Source organism: Culicoides brevitarsis, chromosome 1 (assembly GCF_036172545.1).
Source record: "Culicoides brevitarsis isolate CSIRO-B50_1 chromosome 1, AGI_CSIRO_Cbre_v1, whole genome shotgun sequence".
In the NCBI taxonomy this organism is placed as follows: Eukaryota; Metazoa; Arthropoda; class Insecta; order Diptera; family Ceratopogonidae; genus Culicoides; species Culicoides brevitarsis.
The window spans coordinates 13762658-13774930 of NC_087085.1; the positions used below are offsets into that span (position 1 = coordinate 13762658).

Consider the following 12273-nt stretch of genomic DNA (forward strand, 5'->3'; position numbering starts at 1 on the left):
TTCTCTTGTTTTTCCAGAGAAAAAGGTCATTAGCAAAACTTACGTGTCCCGTATACGTCACACTAACTGCTCCCAAAGGTACGCGCCCACTGAATTTCGACCATGGTTTCCACGTTAATTTCGCCCCATGTCCTCGATTGATGAGAATTTCAAAGACGGGATGTGTTCTGATCTCCGACGACGTTGAGACTTCGCACACTGTTCGACCGTTTGCGTGAACGCGAGTTTTTCCCGCTGTCGCAATGCCTTCGACGAGATTCCGGCAAACGTAAACGGGAACGCCCGTGTCGGAAATTGCTGTGTAATAAGAGGCGCCTTTCACGGCATATTTTAGCTGTTGCTCATCGCCGGAATAGGGCTCCCATGCAAGTGTGTCAGATGTCACGAGTTGCTGCGTGTTGCCGAAATATTTTACTCTAAAGACACTTTTGGATGCAGCTAAAGTTAAATCAATTAGGCAAACTGCACAGATAATTGATGATATTATAATTGATGTGGTAGACATTTTTTGTCCGTTTTTTTCTGTTCTCTGGTTTACTTTGAATTACTTGTTTCGTTCTAGCGATGTCAATTGTTTTGTATCATCTACTGGATTGTCATTTGGATCTGTAATGAAATGAGAAAAAAATGATTCATTTAAATATTTTCTGCATGAATGATGATTTTAATTAGCTGAAACGCTTTTGGTGATTAAATATTTTGACATAAGGGCACGAAAGTCAATGCTGAGGACAAGTCGCGAGATGAAAGGAAATATGAGATTGAAAATATCTAATTTCATAGTTGAATTTTTTTCTTGAATTCGTTAATTCAATTTTTTTAATTAACCAAATAATATTAAAAATAAATAATTTTTTTAATAATTTAAAATTCAAAAATTATCAATTATTCAATTTTTACAAATAACTTATTTTTTTTTAATTTAAAAATAAATAATTTTTTTTTTTTAAAATTCAAAAAATCAATTTTCAATTTTTTAAATTATTTTTTTTAAATTATTAATTATTTTTTAAAATTATATTTAAAATCAGGTATTCATACATATTATTTAAAAATTATTTTAAAAAAATTAAAAATTATTTTTAGATGAACAAAAGATATTAAAAAAAAACGCACTGTACCCATCAAAAATATTGACTATTGATCGATTGTTCAGTTTTTAATTATCTTCTAATAATATTTACTTTACATCTTTTTCAACAAGTCATAATCTATTCAAACATTAATGAGTAAACAAAAAAAATCTCTCAAAAATTTTCATTAAAAGTCACATCAAACCACATCAATCCATACAATTTGTTATGATTGTTTATGTTTTACACCCAAACAAAATGATTTTTTTTTGAATAAATATCAAAGCATGTACTATTTAACATCAGAAGTGTGAACAAGTAGCTTTTGTTTTCAAAGTTGTCTTGTCATAACCGCAGGCAAAGTTTAAGAGATTTAAAATCATTTCATTTATTTATAAAGTGCGTGCGCTAACGGTATTTGACATTCGGTTCACATAAATATTTAAAGTTAATTTTTCAGTTAATTCAACACGCATCTTAAAAATTTTGATTGAAATTTGTTGCTTCGATGAAATGGAACACACACTTACGCATGAAATTGATATAGATATCGAGATAATGATGCAACATTATTATTTCTATTTTAAAGTGGGAACGCCTCAATTGATTTATCAAATGAGAAAAAAAATAGAACTTTCTTTATAATGATCATTTAAAATGCAATATTGATCATCACATAATTATCTCCAACACTCGTCGTTTAAGAGTAAATTATTTTTTTTATCTCAATCAATAAATTACTTTCCAAAATTACACTGCCCACATGGTCACTTACAAGTGAAAAGACTAAAGGAGAGAGAGCTTATAATAATGAAAATAATCATTAAAATGATTAACTACCATTATTAATAACAAAGTATTGACCAGCACCATTTTAGACCTTCGATTTAAATCTGTTCGTGCTAATGGATAATACTTAGTTTTTAACTAGTTGAGATTGTGTGAGGTTTTCATTTGAATTGAGGTGGGGTTGAGAGCAATAATTCATTGATAGGCTCGCGGCTCATTTGCTGTCACGTAACAAAAATGGAACAACAAATTGTGCAATGTTTGTACAAGTGTTTGCAATCGAAATATCCAAATTCCAATAAAGAGAGCTATAGATTTTTGGAACAGATGTGAAATTTATCGACTAACACAATGGAATAGACACGTACCTTTTTGTCTAATGATTTGTAGTTCTAATTACTCAATATATCGACGACTACGACGTAGCATAAAATCATCGGAAAACAATGAATGTAAGGTTGGTATAACTTTGCAAAATGTTTCATGTTAAAAGCTTAATGATTTGTTGTTTCTAAAGTTTTCAGGTTCATATTTTTATCTTGCTTTATGAGTAACGTGTTTGATGAATTTTTGAATCTATTCCAGTTTGATGGTATCATTTACATGAGCAAAGAAACATTTGTAGAAGTCCATACTTTTAGACAGTGTGGTCTTTCATAAGAGTCGTTTAGCGATGGAACGATATTTTTTCTTGCTGTCTTGGCAATCATTGTATAACCTTTAGAGCTGTCTTAGATTTTTTGACATGAATTTTCTATTGACGAAAAAAGATTCCAGTGAAAGCAAAGTAACAGCTTCCATAGTAATTCTTCGCCCATTTGGAACAGCTTGTTATAGAAGAAGAACCTTTTGTTTTTGTACTATTTTTTCATCGTAACATATTTTCACATTGACACTAAGACTTTTATTAACAAATCCAGCAAAAAAAAATTTTTACTCTGCGAAACTTGCCCAATACCGCAGACCTTAAGAGCCTTGCACTAAGTCGTTTAAGGATGATGCCATATACCAGATAGTTACATATTGAGTATATTATATGAGATCACAAAGTAAGGCATGTTTTTTGAACTCTACTTAAATTTGTAGCTGTATATTTTAATTTAGCTTTAAGTTTTCGGTTAAAGTCGTCAAATGTTCTAAAAGAGAAAATAAAATATCATCAATAGCTTTGAATGGTATTTTATAATGAAGTTTATTCAAAAAAATTAATATTGCTACTTACTTATTAGTTCCTATAAGTGATAAAAGACATTCTGAAGTTTTTACGAAAACTTCTAAGTCTATATATATCATGAAACATCTTTATTCATTGTCTCGGCCTAACATAATTTGTAGTGATGCAACATTGTTTTAGTTTTAGTGTATCAATAACACAGCATGACTCTGATCATTTGCGTGGTATTTTAGAATGAAATCAATTGAATGAGTATAGTTCACTTAAATTGCGGTTTTAATGTATTTTCGATGGCACAGGTTTCGTTTATTTATTATTATTTTATTTTAATGATGTATTTTTAGAATCTCATTACTTTTAGATCAAAATATTCCGTTCGAAGTTCATTTTATTCAATGGCAAATTTGTGTGGGCGACAATTCAGTCATTAAGCAAATATATTGAGTGAGAGCACATGTCATCAAAGTCGTAGGTAGGAGGATTTTGATTGATGTTCTATTCTTCTCATTATTTTTTACTATTATTATTATCTAACAAGTTCAAGTGCAAATATTTTGCGTCATCGTGGATCCGCATAATCGAATTATCTCTAATTTTGTGAGCAATGAACAAACAAAAGCTGTCATTGTTTGAACATTTTTTCCCAATGAAAACAGTAATATTGCACAGAAGTTGTTGGTTTGAGTGCAGCATGATGATAAATTGCTAGCCATTGTCAATATTTGCCGTGTATGACACTGTGACTTGACAACATAAATTTAATAGGAGTGAATCAATTCCTTGCAATATTTCACAAGGCAATTGCATTGTTGATGATTGCAATCAGTTCCAGAAGGAGAATGAGTCAACACTCGATACGGTTAATATCCTAACCACACATAATAAAAATAAACAAAGCGCTGGATGATAGGCATCCCTCCTTCATATATTTACATTTTGGGTTGTTTTTGCAGGCAGGATAGTCACAGCTTGATAAATGGTTCGTTTAGCGCACATCAGATATAAATCGAGACACTTTATTTACACATTTTGCACATTCGTTGCTGCCAGACATGGAAGTAGACATCATTGTGTAGTCGAAACAATCGAAAGGGTTTCATTGTGTGTCGGTAGAAAAATTTGTCAAACCCACCAGCTCAGGACAAAAGAAAAAATTTGTAAATATGACAATCATCACACTTCTCTTTTCCCCCCTTTTTTCTCGCATTCATTTAATTTTCTTCCGGTTCTGATTTATGAATGGAGCGTTCATTCAACTCCAACTTCAACTCAGTGTCAAACCTCGATAACAATAATGAGTAATTTGTCTTCGTTCCCGACCGACATCTGATTAATTTCATTTATGAAGTTATTTTACACTCATTCAGGAAACGTGTAATTCATCGTAAAATGCCGTCAAAACATCGTTAACCGAAAAAAGGATACAGGGAACGTGCCAAGATTAAACGAGATTACGACATGCGGGTGCATGAAAATATTTAAATCATGTGTAATTTGTGAGTTTTATGGCTCAATTACTCCTTGTGCTTGTGTTTAATGATGTCGTTACCGGGCTTCGGCGTAATATGGAGCGACTATAGACATGCCGATTATTTAGATAAACAAAATTGAGCCAAAATTGCTTCAATTTTAACGTAAATCTCCCTTTAAAAGAGGCTGATTTATTCAATTTGATGAAAATTGGTCGGAGATAAAGTGCATTGTGAAAAATTGGAGTCTCGCTACTAATTTTTTTTTAACTTTTTGGAATTTTTAGCAGAGTAATTTAAGGCAAGTACAATATTAATACATGTTTTTTTCATTGTTTTAGGTTTTTTAAATCTTGTATTTTCAAAAAAATTTAATAGGAACTATTAAAACTGAATGGATTTGATTGGCCAACACACTGTTGGTCGAAGTTAAACAGAATAAGATTTGGCAAAGCAAGTGTAATTATTTGATGTACAAATGGGAAAAGCATGATTTTTCTTTTAATGACTGTGGAGAGCTTTAAACTATCAAACATATTTGCGAGATTTGTCCAAACAGGAAGTACGATCTTGAAATTGTGGGAATACATGAAGCTAATGAATCGGCAAGAATATGGATAGAGTCAATCTTCATACTTCTCGCGAAAAGCTTTAACATAGCAAAACATGGAATTTTTACAACTCAAGAGAGATCAATCGCATAATGAACAATAATCAGATTACCTTACATTTACCCTTGAGTTACACACGACCATCGTGCAGTCTCGAAGAAAGAAAAGTAGCTTCTTTAATCTTTCCTAATGTCTCTAATGCATTTGACGTACAAACCAGAAAATTATCTAATTGGATAATCTTCGTTTATTTCTCCAAAACACGCGGCGTACAATTTGCATAACGTAATTGATTGCCCGTAAAAAGTCCCACAGAACGAACAAACTCGAAAGATTGACATATTAGCACAAATTATTCTATTAATTAATTATTAGCTTTGAGTGGATTCCAGCAGTAAAGTATCTCACAGCGTGCAATCAAATATTTGCATTAACGATCAGTTCTCATGCACACTGTTGCATCCAGCGCAACGACCAAGATAGGATGATAAATCAATTAGATTTTAAATTAAGAGGAAACGCCTCAATTGAGACACTGCAAGACAAAAACTCGATGTGTGACATTCTGCGGTGTACAAGCGACACGAAGGAAATCTCCAGTAAATCTTCTTCTCTTTATGCAAATTTGTGTTTAAGCACACTGCATGTAATGCCTGTTAAAATCTTTCAAAATCCATGTAAATTCTTGTGTTCTTGTCGTATGTTTTGTTTGTGTAAACGGAGTTGTTATGCATGGGTCTTAACAAAGATTACACGATTAGATATCAGAAAATTTAACTCTTCTTGCTTTATTATTATTTTATTACACTACAAGTGATGGTGCATGCTTGTTTCTTTGCTAACGATAATGGGAGAAGGAAAGAGAGATAGTTAATGCATGACAGCGGAACATAAATAGATGTAAATTTGTGAGACACTATGTAACATTATTTTCATATGGAACGTTTTTGTGTTGATTATTTCATTCAATTTCTTCTAAAAAAAAATTAAATCTCGTATCATTTACTTTTTAGATTTCTCTAGAGAAGCAGTAAACTACTGGAAAATATACGAGAGTAAGTTCAAATAAAAAACTTAGGCTTCAGTGATGTAGTGACTTAATTTTTATAAAATTCTTTATATTTTTTTTTTAATTTAAATTAAATACATATTATTTATTTATTTAATTTAAATGTTTAAATAAAAATAATAAAAAAAATAAATAAAAATATTTTTAAATAAAAATAAATTAAATGAATAAATTTAAATTTTATTATTTTAATTTTTAATTATGAAATTTAATTATTTTTAAATTAAATAAAATAATTTAATTAAATAATTTAATTCAATTTTTTAAAAAAGTTTTAATAAAATATTTAATTAAATTTATATTTAAATAATTTAAATATAAAAAAAATATTTAATTTTTAAAAATTTATTAACAAACCTAATTTATTTAATTTTCTATTAATTCTAATTAAATAATAAATTTAAATAAATTTTTGAATTAAATTATTAATTATTTTTTTTATAATTTTATTTAAAAAAAATAATTTTTGATAAATTAAGTTACTACACCTCTGCCTGAAGCTGCAACCCTTATCCAAATATGTCTCAAATTTTGAATAATTCCTCTTTTGCTTTGAAAATAAACGATTTGTATCAAAATTTATTTAGTTTCACTTCATTTTCTGCTTTGTCAGGCACGAAATAATATCCGAAAAGAAGCTTTGATTTAGTCAAGCATTTATAAAGAGTTTGAGAAACAACGAGTGTCTTTGTTTACCTACGTCTTTGCTCCGCTTCAATTTGTTTATTTATCTGCTTTTTGACCAATTAAACGTTATTTTTGTCTGAATTTTTGATTGATCGCTGAGTCATTCAAGTGACTTAATTGGAGTTTTGCTTTTGAACTTTGAGCAGTTAGTTACTCGAGTGGAGGTAATGAAGTTTTATTTGCGTTGAATGCCCTTGGGAGAAATTTAATATAAAAAAAATCGTAATTTGTCACTTTTTTATATTTTATTTCACACGCGGTACCGGGAAGAAAATTTTTATTGCCGTTATTTATATTCCTTGAAAATACAATGAAAACACGAGATTAAACACAAAAAGGGACACGTAATTAATTTTAAAAGTTTTCAATGCTTTTCGAAAGTTTCCCTTTTTCATCCGGATTCTTAAAATCACTAATTCCTACATAAAACAAGATTAAATTCTACCACAGAAAACTTTTTCCCTGAAAATCAAGCAACATAAATCATCATTGCATAGTGAACGAACGAACGAAATGATACAGAAAATTTCCTCTCAAAAAAAGTTTTTTTGTTGCGTTCAATTGAGTTTTGCTTTTTCACACAATGAACTTTGTGGCAACGAAAACAAAGTAAATTAGTGAAAATGTTGAAATCTCGTTTCATCTCGAGCTCAGTCTATAACGATAAAAAAAAATTTGCCACACAAAGGGAGTTGAAAAGAGAGGAAACAGGATCAAAGTCGTTTATCTCCATTTTCATTAATTAACTTTTTTCAATATTGCCACTGGCTGTTGGTCAAAAGCTACTTTTTCCATAGAATGGTGATGCAAAAAAAAATTGTTTAGGTAAATCCGTGTTATTACAAGCAGATTATGGCTGCTCTGTCTGCTAGAAACGGCAAAAAAATATGAACAGAGGGAGAATATTCTGATCTATGGATGTTTTATGGCATTTTTTGTTGTTGCTCATCGCATCGTGGATGATGGATTTAGTCAGTTGAGCAAAAAAAGGGATGAAAAAATCACAAAAAAATTGTTAGTTTGCTACGTGAAAGCTAAAATAATTAAATTAATTAACCAGATTGCTTCAATTTTGGATTTTTTGTTGATCATTTACACGCCCTTGACACACGTCGTTCCTCATTAGCGACGACTTTGAAAGAAAAGTATCGCAGCATGAACTCTACATTTAAAAACCCATTATTAAAGTATCATGTTAACTGCCTTTTTTGCTTACTTGAACGTCGCGTCGTTGATGGAATGACAGATACGAGACGAAAGAATGTAAAAAGTGTGCCAAGAATTCGTTTTTTGCCTCTCTTATCGTCATTTACAAATCAAAATCGACGTGGAAAAGAAATATTATCGATACTCAAGAGTATTGATTGCATTTTTTTGTATGTTTTCCTTCGTTATTGATTTTTTTGTGTGTTTTTGCGTTTTCACTTTTCTGCGCTTTTTGTTGATTTTTCACATTAGAGATGTTCAGTTAAGATACGCACAAAGATAGGGCAAATTTAAGACGTAGTTCCGTATAAATACAAGAAAAATGAGGAAAATTTCGGTATCTGTGTCATCTGTTAGACTAAAGACGTTCTCGTGCCGTACTTGAGTAGAAGAAAAAAATTGGAATTCTTTTCCAAAATTATCTAGACAAGTATTAGAGTAGACGATGATTGAATCTTTTTAACAGCTATCAAAATTAGATTAGAAACGTGCTGTTGGGAGCGTGAAATTTAAACCAATAAGCGAAAAATTACATCGAGAGGAAAAATTTTTTATGGTAAATTTTTCATCTGTAAGATTTACCGAAATGGAAATTTTTCTTGGTTAAATGGACAATTTTTTTGAATAGGAAAATATTTGACAACTTGAATTATTTTTTTTTTGAATTTATCCCAAAAAAATAACAATGTTAAAAAAAACTAAAAAAAATAATTAATAAAAATTAAAAATTAAATTAAATAATTAAATATAATTAAATATTAATTAAGTATAAATAATATTAATAAATTATTAAAATAATTATAGTTAAAAAAATTATAATTAAAAAAATTATTAGACTAAAAAATTATTTAAGTTTTAATTTTTTTTTGTTTTTCATAATTTTAAATTAAGTAGAAAAACAAAAAATAACTAAAATTAAAATAAATTTTTAATCTAATAATTTGTTGACCAACTGAAAAAAATATTTTTTTAAAAAATCTTTTGAAAACATAAAAATTTTAGCAATTTTTTAATATTTATTTATTTTAATTTATTTTATATTATTTTATTTATTTTATTTAATTTAAGTTAACAAAAAAATTTATCAAATTTAATTATTTTTGAAACTTTTGAATTTTTAAATTTACTAAATTTTAATTTTTTTTAAATTAATTTTTTTACCATAAAATATTACCATAATTTGTTATTTTTTGGAAAAAACCTATAAAAAAATTATTTTAGGAAGAAAAAATTAAGTGTCACGTTTTTGATCTTTAACTTTCTTTAAAAAAATTAAAGCCAAACTTAACCTCAAAAACTTTTGTGAACTTTTGACGAATGTCAACCAGTTGTTCTCCAGATAAGTTTCAAACAATTGACAAAAGACGGATGCTCAGAGGTAGTAAACGACACACTTAACATTCACATTAATAATAATTTCTTACAAAAAACAACAAAAACATTTGTTTTCTCGAATATTACATAATTTTCATTGTTGTTTTTATGTCGTTTCTCTCGTATTTTTTGTGGATGTAAAAACAAACATTTCCAACATATTGTAACGTAAATTTGTCTCGTTTTATGAATGAATGGAGAAACATAAATAAACTTTTGGTTACAAAGAATTTTTGTCCCTCACTCTTCTTGTCTACTTTATTTATTACACATTTTTGTGTTTATTGTGGGAATCCAAGCTGATGACAGTTTCAATCAATTTAATCCAAAATCTTCTTCAGTGTCCTACTTTTCTCATTTTTTGATGGACTTGCATGTCTCGCATGTCTTTCGAGAAGAAGAAAAAAATGTTCAGTTAATGAAGATGAGTGAAAGACATCCAATTATTTTTTTTTGCTGTTGTAAAAATTTTTGTGACTCGCGGCGATTGCGTCGACATGAAAAAAGTTCAAAAGAACGTATTTCTAAGTTCAAAGTCACGTGCACGTTCGAAACTCTTTCATTCAAATTTACATTGCGTGCCGAATAATTCTACGACTTTTTCCTCATACGAGTTTGACATGAAGTCACGATAGCAAAAAAAAAGAGGCAAACCTCTTTATATATTCTTTTATTATTTAATAATATTTTTTTTGTATTAAAATATATTAGAAGAAATGAAAAAAGTGATTTATTCACAAAAAAAAAAAAATTTATCAGATTTATTGCGCATGAAACGTAATAAAGTTGTAAAAAAGGAGACACAATATGATTCAATTAATGGTAAAAAATAAATTAGGTGGGTGTTGCTTGCTTGTTTATGCCGATTTTTTTTTATAGAACGATAAGAAAGTTTGTTATTGTTTTTCGTGTTACTACAACACTTCTGATAACACAGAAAAGTACAAAACACGCAAGAAAAATGCATCAGTGTCAACGAGTTCATTAATTTAAATTACACTGTAATTGATGATGATGGTAGAAGGTCGTTATCTCGATTATTTTCGGTCTTTACACTTTTTTTGACGAATTACGAATGCATAATAAGTCACCATAACATTTTTTTAGTAATCGTCATCATCATAAATAGGCGCATCTAATCACTAATGCGTTTTTTTGTTGCTTATCGAGAGCGCTGCAGAGCATAGATGAATATAAATGACGATTTAACTGCATTTTGAATGAGTATCCGAAAAGTGACGACCGAAAAAAACGGCTTTAAATGGTACATAAACACAACAAATTGCTTCAATAACAATAATAATGATATACAAAAGTGTTTTACCTCATTTAAAATAAAAGAAGAACGTTTCCTTATCAACGACGATGCTTCAACAACAACAAAAATGGTCATTCGAAATTTAATGCTTCCTGTAAATAAATAAAAAAAGAGAAAAATGTATAAATAAAAGATGTTCTTTTGTTTTTTTTTTCTAAATTTAAACTTGCATTAATAGAAAAATGACACTTTCATGTTTTTTTTTAAATATTTAAATTGAAAGAACCTTGAAAGTGAAAAAAAGTCAAAAATTATCACTCATGTCATAAAATAAAAAAATTAAAGAGTAATAAAAAAATGTACAATTGGTTCTTTCGCTCCTCATTCAGAACACAAGCTCGTTCGTTATGCAATATCATTTATCTCGATAAAAGGTTATAATAAAGCATCGTCATTGTTTGGCGTTAATGACAGACAATAACCCAGTTTCATGCCAAGCCAAGCAGTCTTTGATATTGATATCATTTGAATAAATTTGATTCTCTCTCTCTCTCATTTTTCTTTATTGTCTTGCCAACAATGCCTGCATTCATTCGTTTCAAGATCAGAACACTTTTTTTTTGCTCAACTCGATAAATAATAATAATAAAAATAATTTTTTGTTATTTATTTTTATTTATTATATGGAAAAAAGACTAAAATAGGAATTTGAGAAGACAACAAACAGATGATAACCAGTTCCATTGGTTTGCTTTTTTTTTGTTTTAGATGACGACGTGAATGGTTCCCGCTTGACTAGGATTACATCACGTTGATCTGTTTGTTCAAGTTTTTGTTTTGTTCTTTTGATAAATATATAATGAATGATGTTCTTGAGATGTAGAATTTTATCATAATAATAAATATTTTTTTTTATTGTTTGCGGTGAATTTTTTATGAGATTTTTGCAGATTTTTTTTCTTAAGATGATCCGTTATTTATTGAGATTTTTTTATGAATATAGTTGTGAATTTTGACGTCTTTTATGAGCTTCCTCGTATTTTTGTTGAATAGAATTTTTTAAAAATGTGTTTATATTAAAATTTTATGAATAAAAATTTTGATGATTTAATGGCAATTTGTTATTTTTAAATAATTTTGTATTGTAAAACTGACCAACCTCAAAGTTTTTTTTTAAAAGTCTTTTAACTTGTCAGCTTAAAAATTTCAATTTTGCATCTTTCTATAGTTTATTGAACTTCTAATTCTTTAAAAAAAAATTTTCTAAAATTGGAAAATAAAAATTTATATAAAATGCTTTAAAAACATTAATAAAATATTAAAAATCACAGGCAAAAAGGATAAATAACTAAGGCCGCTCCAATTTTTTTTTAAAATTTTTTTAAGAAAAAAAAAAAAAAAAAATTAAAAATTAATTAAAATGACCGTTTTTTGGCAATTTTCAAATTTACAAAAAATTATTCAAAAAAATTTTAATTTTTTTTAGTTTTTTAGTATTGAAAATGATGAAAATGTTTAAAAATTTAAGATACATTGATTTTCAAAAATTTTTTGAGTTTTATT

The 12273-nt window shown here is 28.3% G+C and overlaps 2 protein-coding genes across 2 annotated transcripts in view; one reads left to right on the forward strand and one right to left on the reverse strand.

The window, feature by feature from the left end:
* LOC134838028 (endoplasmic reticulum chaperone BIP-like) overlaps window positions 1-12273 on the forward strand; it is a 260113-nt gene that overhangs the window by 67548 nt on the left and 180292 nt on the right. The window lies entirely within an intron of this gene.
* The window catches only part of LOC134838175 (protein unzipped), a 49159-nt gene that overhangs the window by 2134 nt on the left and 34752 nt on the right, over window positions 1-12273 (reverse strand). Inside the window, exons 4-5 of the mRNA XM_063853648.1 lie at window positions 10777-10862; window positions 44-606 (exon numbers count right to left, since the gene is read on the reverse strand). Of these exons, the coding sequence (XP_063709718.1) occupies window positions 44-505 (462 nt within the window). The 5' untranslated portion in view covers window positions 506-606; window positions 10777-10862. The remainder of the gene's footprint in view (window positions 1-43; window positions 607-10776; window positions 10863-12273) is intronic.